The sequence below is a fragment of the Chiloscyllium plagiosum genome, chromosome 32 (genome assembly GCF_004010195.1).
Source record: "Chiloscyllium plagiosum isolate BGI_BamShark_2017 chromosome 32, ASM401019v2, whole genome shotgun sequence".
Classification (NCBI taxonomy): Eukaryota; Metazoa; Chordata; class Chondrichthyes; order Orectolobiformes; family Hemiscylliidae; genus Chiloscyllium; species Chiloscyllium plagiosum.
In genome coordinates, this window is record NC_057741.1 from 43,281,042 (window position 1) to 43,290,368 (window position 9,327).

General features: G+C 48.2%; 2 protein-coding genes across 3 annotated transcripts in view; one reads left to right on the forward strand and one right to left on the reverse strand.

Moving 5' to 3' along the window:
• Positions 1-591, reverse strand: part of LOC122539576 (AP-3 complex subunit sigma-2) — a 95,551-nt gene extending 94,960 nt beyond the window's left edge. The window contains exons 1-2 of one of the 2 annotated variants that reach the window (XM_043674573.1): positions 428-591; positions 137-212 (exon numbers count right to left, since the gene is read on the reverse strand). In XM_043674573.1, the coding sequence (XP_043530508.1) occupies positions 137-212; positions 428-519 (168 nt within the window). In that variant the 5' untranslated portion in view covers positions 520-591. The remainder of the gene's footprint in view (positions 1-136; positions 213-427) is intronic. The other variant, XM_043674569.1, reaches the window with a different exon arrangement.
• Positions 592-609: 18 nt separating this feature from the next.
• Positions 610-9,327, forward strand: part of spata5l1 (spermatogenesis associated 5-like 1) — a 121,185-nt gene continuing 112,467 nt past the window's right edge. Inside the window, exons 1-5 of the mRNA XM_043674559.1 lie at positions 610-1,739; positions 2,130-2,315; positions 3,622-3,780; positions 3,889-4,098; positions 4,503-4,733. Coding sequence (XP_043530494.1) covers positions 657-1,739; positions 2,130-2,315; positions 3,622-3,780; positions 3,889-4,098; positions 4,503-4,733 — 1,869 coding nt within the window. The 5' untranslated portion in view covers positions 610-656. The remainder of the gene's footprint in view (positions 1,740-2,129; positions 2,316-3,621; positions 3,781-3,888; positions 4,099-4,502; positions 4,734-9,327) is intronic.

The window sequence follows — 9,327 nt, forward strand, 5'->3', positions numbered from 1 at the left end:
CCCCCTTCCCCACCCCTTCACCACCTCTCACCCCTCCCCTCCCGTTCCTAACCCCGCCCTACCCCAGCTCCTAGCCCCGCCCCCTCTCCCCTTACCCCTCAGGGTAGTGGCCCCGGACTATCTCGCCGTCCCTTACCGTGCTCTTTCCGCTCTTGATGATTTGATGGCGACTGATGGCCCGCAGTTTTCCCTCCAGCACCACCCCAGGGCCGCTGCAAACAAAATGGAGCCGTTACCCTCTTTGGGAATCGCCCGCTTGCCGCCCCCTGAGTACGGAGGGGAGGCCCAGGTCTGCAGCTCAGAGAGTGTGCTGCTGGAAAAGCACAGCGGGTCCGGCAGCTTCCGAGAAATGGCCCTGATGTCCCGACCCTCCTGCTGCTCGGATGCTGCCTGACCCTCGAGGTACGGGCCCGTTACCGATACTCACCGCTGCATCTGAGCCGGCTCCCAACCCCCCGGTACCGACTCCGCGATCACCGGTCTGTTCGCTAACGCTTTATCCTCGTAAATTCTGCTCATGGCGTTTTCCTGGGACCGAGACAGAGGCCCCGGGCTCAGAGGGTGGGGCGTCCGCGGGTTCAGGGGCGGGGCGGGGCGGGGCGGGGCGGGGCGTCCGCGGGTTCAAGGGCGGGGCGTCACGTCACGTCTCTGGGGTCATGGTCGCTCTGCTCCTGCTCCCTCCGGAAGCTGGGGATCGGGCTTCCCAGCGCTGCCGCCTCGGGCCCCGGGCCTTGGCTGCTCTGGGCCTTGGCCTGGGCTCCCCGCTGCGGGTCTCGTTACCGGGTGGCTCCGCTCTGTGTTCCGCCTGGCCGCGGCCAGACCAGGCCGAGGGATTCTTGCAGCTCGACACCACGTGCGTGAGTCCGGGGCTGCTGGAGAGACCGGGCTCGGGCCGGGGCAAGAGGCTGAGCCTCGGGCATTTAGAGCCTCTGTCCTCCGTTAAACTGAGGCGGGTCCGGGTGCGGACTGTGCAGGCGCCTGGGCCGTGGGGAGAGGTCGGGCCTGCTGTTCCATCGGACGCCGAGCTGTTGTTGCTGAAGGAGCTGCTCAGGGGGCTTTTCCTCCGCCCGGCGTTTGTGGTGACGGCGGAGGCCGCGGCCTGGCCTGGGCTGTTCTTGGTGGAAGTGGCCGCAGTGGAGCCGGAGCTGTGTCCAGGTGGAGCCGGGCTCATGGGCCCTGGGACCCAGCTGGAGGTGGCGGAGCGGCTGAACCTGGATCAGTTTCGAGCCCGAGGTCGGGGCCTGGGCCTGGGCGGACTGCACCACTCCGCTGCCCCGCTCCGAGAGATGCTGAACCTCCCGCTTCGCTTCCCGCAGTCCCTGCGTCGCCTCGGGCTGTCGTGTCCACAGGGGTTACTGCTGCTTGGGCCCCCGGGGGTGGGGAAGACGGCGCTGCTCCGGGCCGTGGCCCAGGACTTGGCCGCGCCGCTGGTCCTCGCATCTCCCGCCACACTCCGGGGCTCCCGGCCGGGCGACAGCGAGCAGAGGCTGCGCCGCCTGTTCGCCCAGGCCCAGGCCAAGGCCAAGGCCAAGCCCTGCATCCTCTTCATCGACGACATTGAGTCATTGTTCCCCCGGAGGGCAGCGGCGGGGAGCCGGCCTGAGGACCGTCTGGTAGCCCAGCTCCTCACCCTGATGGACGGCCTGAAACCTCGCAGTCGCCTAGTGGTGGTAGCGGCCAGCAACTGCCCTGAGGCCTTGGACCCTGCCTTGAGGAGGCCCGGCCGCTTTGACCGAGAGGTGCCCACTTTTATGTCACTTCGGGATGTCTTCCTGCGCCGGTCTGTTCCCGGGATCTGGGGGTAGGGAGAGACAGAGGGGGACACCCACCGTGGTTTAGGGGGAGAAGCAGATACCAGGTCAAGGAAGAACAAAGACAGGGAGAGAAGCACCTGTGGGGTAAGGGTGAGGGAAGGGGGTAGGGGGATAGATCCTTGGGAGCAGAGAGAGAGAGACAAGACAGACATTGAGGGAGAGGAAGGCTGAGAGAGACAGATCTGATGTAGCGGGAGGTGAAATACTCCCAAAGAGCCAGACAAATGCATTTTTTATGCAATTAACTCTTTAACGGGTGATTTTATAATTTAGTGAATCTGAATCACTGAGCCTGCCTTTTAATTATTTTTGCAGATCTTAATTGGGGTTCCAACGATGTCGCAGCGCCAATCCATTCTGGAAGTAGTAACCTCATCAATGCCTCTGAGGGCTGATGTTGATCTGACCTGGCTGGCAGAAGCTACAAGTGGTTATGTCGGTGCTGACCTAACAGCTCTCTGCCGAGAGGCTGCTCTGCAGCTCGTGAGGCGCAGCTCCCAGGTATGCAGAATACTGAAGAAAACAAAGTACACAGTATATGCTGACCCTGCTGCCCAAGGGGAAGTGAGGCCTCAAGTGGTGACTCGTAGAATTTATTTGTACCAACTGGAAAGTACCACCAGCTGAGAGAGCAAACTGTAATTCAATCAGCCCCAGAATTACCTACCTTCTCAATTAAACAACAGCTCAGGCAATCGGGTCATTGTCCTCAAGTTGTACAGCATGGTAACAGACCCTTGCCCTCTAAACCATTCCTGTTATTGTACCTGTCTGGATTCCTTTTAAATGTTCGCTGATGGAAAATGCTTGCAATTCTTTAATAAGTGTCTCACGTGTCTAGATTTGAAAAAAACTTTCAATGTGGTCAGTAATAAGAATGTTGCATGGTTTTCTCAATCCTATGACTTCTGAAGTCATATGTGAGTCAGCTGAGGCCAGATCAGCATCTGCAGCATTTTATGAAGGTGTAAGGGGTACTGTACTTTTTAAGAGAGTTTAAGGACTTAGCAAGAACACAGAGTACTTGAGAATGTACAATGTAACACTTGGTCCAGCAGCTAGCAGTACCTAGGTTGCTATGAGACAAATTCAAATTTGGCCAATCAGTTTAAGCTATGCCCCAAGATATTAGACTGTAATCAAGTTTGAATTTAGTATTTTGGTAATATTAACACCAATGAAACCAAAAAAAATTGGATAATTGGAGAGAGAACTGCCAAGCCACCAACATATGTCGACTGCCATGGAGAATAGCTCTCTTGAAAGGTACCTTTTATCTATCAATGACCTGTGAAACAAATCCCTCAGAGGAAGCTATTAAGAGAAAATTCGACAGTTGGCTGGTTTTGGAATTTGAATTTTTTGGTAAATCTTAATCGGGGTTTTGCAGGCTAGTATTGTAGAAAGGAGAGTTCAATAGGTTAGAGAAAAGAGTTGTAAATAATTGTTAGTTAATATTCTATATTAGACTTAAAGAATAGTTCTTAAATTTTTTGTACTTTAAATAGTGACTTTTTGGATATTCTTGGCCTCAGAATTTTAACAGGTTACAGCGCGAGTTGTTGCAAGTTTAAATCGAGGGAAAGAGGGGGTGTTTACCCCGTGTCATAACGAATCACGATATCTGGTCAGCAAGGACGAGTTGGACCGAAGGGTCTAATTCCATGCTGTGCATCTCTATGATTCTATGACTTCCTCCTCTTAGAGACTTTTTAAAAACTTTTGCATTAATCAGGTGGACTTAAGGAATTGTTCTCCTATATAAAATTTCCGTTCACTTTTATTGACTTTGATTTCTTTGAGGAAGGACACAGTGAACAAGGAAATCACCTTTGCAGACTTCAGAGAAGCAATAAAGGTTGTGCAGCCTTCCTGTCTGAGAAGCAGCGTCGGGCTAACTGACTTCAAACCTGTCCACTGGGATCAAATTGGTGGCCTGGATCAAGTGAAATTGAAATTGAAACAGGTGAAGAATGTAACTGTGGCTTAAAAATACTGTCATAACCCATGCCTCCCCCTCACCCCAGAGGCAGATCTAGAATGCAGTCTGTAATTGTTAGCATTCTCTCTGCAGAGTATTCAGTGGCCAGTGCTGTACCCGCAGGCATTTGAGAGGATGGGAGTGACCCCCACTCGTGGGATTCTGCTGTATGGACCCCCAGGATGTGCAAAAACCACGTTGGTGAAAGCTGCAGCCTCCAGCTACCGCTGTTCTTTCCTGTCGATCAGTGGGGCAGATCTCTTTTCACCATTTGTAGGTGATTCTGAAAAGATTTTGGCTCAGGTGTGTATTTACAGTAGGTTCACTCCAGGTCATCTACAGCCAGTTTAATAGTCACCTTATTTAGAGATTAGACACTATCCTTTAGTAAAAGGAAAGCCATGTGCTTCATTGTCTCCAATCCTGTGGTCTACCATTTCCCTGATTCTGAGCAATTCTGTTATATGTATATTTGTCATGCAGTGAGAACTTCACAAAATATCATTTCCTTTGCTAAAACTTTTTAATTCAGATTTTTCTGAAGCCTGTGAGAGCTCAATGTTCTTTAACACTGTTGTTAGTATAAATTATTTAGCAAATCTGTAAAAATGAAATTATGGTAATAGTTCATTGTGTTAGTTCTATATTTGCTGCTGCCGATCTCCTTTCCCCCAGCGCGTTGACATTCTGTTCTGTTTAAAGTGCAGGTTTTTCAGCAAGCTCGAGCTGCAGCTCCATCCATCCTGTTTCTGGATGAAATTGATTCCATCTTTGGATCGCGTTCATTTGATGGAGCAAATGGCCGTTCTGTTAAAGAGCGGGTACTCTCTGTTCTTCTTAATGAGATGGATGGAATTGGCCAGCCATTGATTGGGAGGAGAATCTCAGAGAGGAACATACTTGCATCTGAAGCAAATCAAGTTGAACCGACAAAAAAGGTAAAAGATTAAATTGACTAAAACTAAATGTGCTGCTGATTCTTGTTAGAGTGCTGAGCAATTTCAGTGAAGCGAAGGGGCATGGGGTGGGGGTGGTGAGGTGCTCTAATAAGGTCATCTCACATTCTACTAAACTGAGCCTAGGACTAACCACAAGACCATAACTTACCAAACCTCTCCCCAGGAGAGGTCTCTCCATACCTGGAATCAACCCAGTGAACCTTCTCTGGACTGCCTCCAGTACCAGTATATCTTTTGTTAGATACAGTAGCGCCTCGACTTACGAACTTAGTCTGTTCCGGGACCTGATTCGCAAACCGAATCATCAATTTTTCCCTTTGTTCGGATAGTGTAAGAATGCTTGGATGACTGTTCACAGCGCACGCGCCAAAGACTAACTGAATGAGATCACGCAGGGCCAAAGAGCTTTCGCGTTCAACAAGCGTGTAGCAAAGCAGAACACTGAAACCGCGTGGTCGCACACGGGCTTTTTGTGTTCGTACCTTGAATTTCATATGTACGTTTAAGCAAAATGTTACGTACAATCCTGTTCGTAAACCGATTTGTACGTGAACAGGGTCGTTCGTATGTCGAAGCGCTACTGTAATGGGATTAAAACTGTACACAATATTCCAGGTGTGGTCTAACTGGTGGCTTGTATAGTATAGCAAGAGATCCCTTTTCTTATTCTCCATTCCCTTTGAAATTAAGGCCAATATTCCATTTGCCTTCCCTATTACCCACTGAACCCGAAAGCTTTTTTTTTTATTATTCATGTATGAGGATGTTAAATCCCCCTCTGTATCTTTCTGCAGTGACTCTCTATTTAAATAACATTCCGCTATCCTATTCTTTCCGCTAAAGTGCACTACTTTACATTTTTCCATATTATATTCCAAGTGCCAAGTTTTTGTCCATTTGCTTAACCTGTCTTTATAAGGACTGTATAAAGATAAAAGAGAAGTATAACAGAGCAAAGATAAGCGGGAAGCTGGAGGACTGGGAAACTGTTGAAGAGCAACAGAGGATAACTAAAAAGGCAATATGCGGAGGGAAAAAATGAGGTACGAAGGCAAACTGGCCAATAAAAGGAGAGTAAAAGCTTTCTTAAGTATGTAAAAAGAAAAAAAAAGTTAAGATTAAAATTGGTCCCTTGAAGACAAATGGGTGAATTTATTATGGGGATCAAGGAAATGGCAGAAATGGATCCGTCTTCACTGGGGAAGACACAAGCAATCTCCCAGATGTAACAGTGTCTGAAGGGTAATAAGTCCCTGGGACCTGATGGTCTGCATCCCAGGGTACTGAAGGAGGTGAAAGTGAGGTCTGCAGATGCTGGAGATCAGAGCTGAAAATGTGTTGCTGGAAAAGCGCAGCAGGTCAGGCAGCATCCAGGGAACAGGAGAATCGACGTTTCGGGCAGAAGCCCTTCAGGAATGAGGAAAGTTTGTCCAGCAGGCTAAGATAGGTCAGACTGGGGTGGGGACGGAGAGGTCGGGAAGAAGATTGCAGGTTAGGAAGGCGGTGCTGAATTCGATGGATTTGACTGAGACAGGGGGGGAGGGGAAATGAGGAAACTGGTGAAATCCGAGTTCATCCCTTGTGGTTGGAGGGAGGTGAGGGGGGAGGTGTGGGCGCAAGTCTTGGGGGGTGTGGATCTGACGAGGGAATCATGGAGGGAGTGGTCTTTACGGAATGCTGATAGGGGAGGGAAATATATCCTTGGTGGTGGGGTCCGTTTGGAGGTGGCGGAAATTCCCTCCGTGACTCCCTCGTCAGATCCACACCCCCCACCAACCCACCCTCCACTCCCGACACCTTCCCCTTCTTCAGGCATAAGCCCTGAAGAAGGGCTTATGCCTGAAACGTCGATTCTCCTGTTCCCTGGATGCTGCCTGACCTGCTGCGCTTTTCCAGCAACACATTTTCAGCTACTGAAGGAGGTGGCTCTAGAAATCATGGACGTGTTGGTGATCATTTTCCGATGTTCTATCGATTCAGGAACACTTCCTGCGGATTGAAGGATGGCTAATGTTGTCCCACATTTCAATAATGAAGGGAGAGATAAAACAGGGCATTGTAGACCGGTTAGCCTGACGTCAGTGGTGGGAAAGATGCTGGAGTCAATTATAAAAGATGAAATTATGACTCATTTGAATAGCAGTAACAGGATAGGTCAGAATCAGCATGGATTTACAAAGGGGAAATCGTGCTTGACTAATCTTGAATTTTTTGAGGATGTAACTATGAAGGTGGACAAGGGAGAGTCAGTGGATGTAGTGTACCAGGACTTTCAGAAAGTCTTTGATAAGGTTCCACATAAGAGATTAGTGAGCAAAATTAAGGCACATGGTATTGGGGGCAAGGTACTGACTTGGATTGAAAATTGGCTGGCTGGCTGACTGACAGGAAACAAAGAGTAGTGATAAACTGGTTCCTTTCTTAATGGCAGGCGATGACTAGTGGAGTACCACAAGTTTCGATGCTGGGAACGCAGCTGTTTACAATATACATCAATGATTTGGATGAAGACATTAAAAGTAATATTAGCAAATTTACTGATGAGACAAAGCTGGGTGGCGGGGTGAAATGTGAGGATGTTATGAGAATACAGGGTGACTTGGACAGGCTAGGTCAGTGGACGGATGCATGGCAGATGCAGTTTAATGTAGAATGAGATCTAGTGTTCTTGTCCGTCAGTCAATGAAAGCAAGCATGCAGGTACAGCAGGCACTAAAGAAAGCTAATGGCATGCAGGCCTTCATAACAAGGGGAGTTGAGTATCGGGGCAAAGAGGTCCTTTGCAGCTGTACAGGGCCCTGGTGACACTGCGCCTGGAATACTGTGTGCAGTTTTGGTCTCCAGACTTCAGGAAGGACGTTCTGGCTATTGAGGGAGTGCAGCATAGGTTCACGAGGTCAATTCCGAGAATGGTGGGACTATCAAATGTTGAAAAATTGGAGCGACTGGGCTTGTATACGCTTGAGTTTAGAAGGATGAGAGGGGATCTGATTGAGACGTATAAGATTATTAAAGGATTGGACCCTCTGGAGGCAGGAAGCATGCTTCTGCTGATGGGAGAGTCCAGAACCAGAGGACACAGCTTAAAAATAAGGGGTAGGCCATTTAGAACAGAGCTGAGGAGAAACTTCTTCACCCAGAGAGTGGTGAATGTGTGGAATGCTCTGCCCTAGAAGGCAGTGGAAGCCAAGTCCCTGGATACTTTCAAGAAAGAGATGGATAGAGCTCTTAGAGATAGTGGAATCAAGGGTTATGGGGATAAGGCAGGAGCAGGTACTGATTGTGGATGATCAGCCATGAGCACAATGAATGGTGGTGCTGGCCTACTCCTGCACCTGTTGTCTATTGTCTATATCTATCCAACACCTTTGGCCTCAAACTAGTATGGAGTAAGGATATAACCCTTTTGAGAGACAGAAAACACCGGCAAGCAGGAAACTGCTAAACTATGGTTCAGTCAATGATAGTTTAGTTTTGAACGGGTTACTTTTTTTTTGTCACACATCTAGAATGATTCAGTGAAAAGTGTTGTGTCTCCACAAACTGGTATTATTCTGAGGTACAAAAGAATGTACTTAAATAGAGGTCATCTTCATCGGTCGAAACATGGCTCCAGGACTTGAAAGTTCTTATACTGTCAAAATTTGCCTTCCTCCAATTTAGAACTTCAACCGTTAGATCTGGTCTATTTTTTTCCATCACTATTTTAAAACTAATAGAATTATGGTCGCTGGCTCCAAAGTGCTCCCCCACTGACACTTCAGTCACCTGCCCTGCCTTATTTCCCAAGAGTAGGTCAGGTTTGCACCTTCTCTAGTAGGTACATCCACATGCTGAATCAGAAAATTCTTTTGTACACATTTAACAAATTCCTCTCTGTCTAAACCCTTAACACTATGGCAGTCCCAGTTTATGTTTGGAAAATTAAAATCCCCTACCATAACCACCCTATTATTCTTGCAGAAAGCTGAGATCTGCTTACGAGTTTGTTTCTCAATTTCCCTCTGACGACTTAGAGGGTCGATAATACAATCCGAATAAGGTGATCATCCCTTTCTTATTTCTCAGTTCCACCCAAAAAACTTCCCTGGATGTATTTCCAGGAATATCCTCCCTCAGTGCAGCTGTATTGCTATCTTTTATCAAAAATGTCACTCCTCCCCTCTCGTCTCCCTTTCTATCCTTCCTGTAGCATTTGTATCCTGGAACATTAAGCTGCCAATCCTGCCCATCCCTGAGCCATGTTTCTGTAATTGCTATGATATCCTAGTCCCATGTTCCTAACCATGCCCGGAGTTCATCTGCCTTCCGTTAGGCCTTTTGCATTGAAATAAATGCTGTTTAATTTATCAGTCCTACCTTGTCCCTGCCTGCCCTGACTGTTTGATTTGCCTTTGTTCTCAACTGTACCAATCTTAGTTTGAAATCTTTCCTCACTATCTCCCTGTATCCCACCCCACCACATTCTACTGGTTTAAATCTTCCCGAGCAGCTCTAGCAAATCTCCCTGACAGTATATTAGTTCCCTTCCAATTTAGGTGCAATCTGTTCTTCATGTACAGGTAATTTCTAC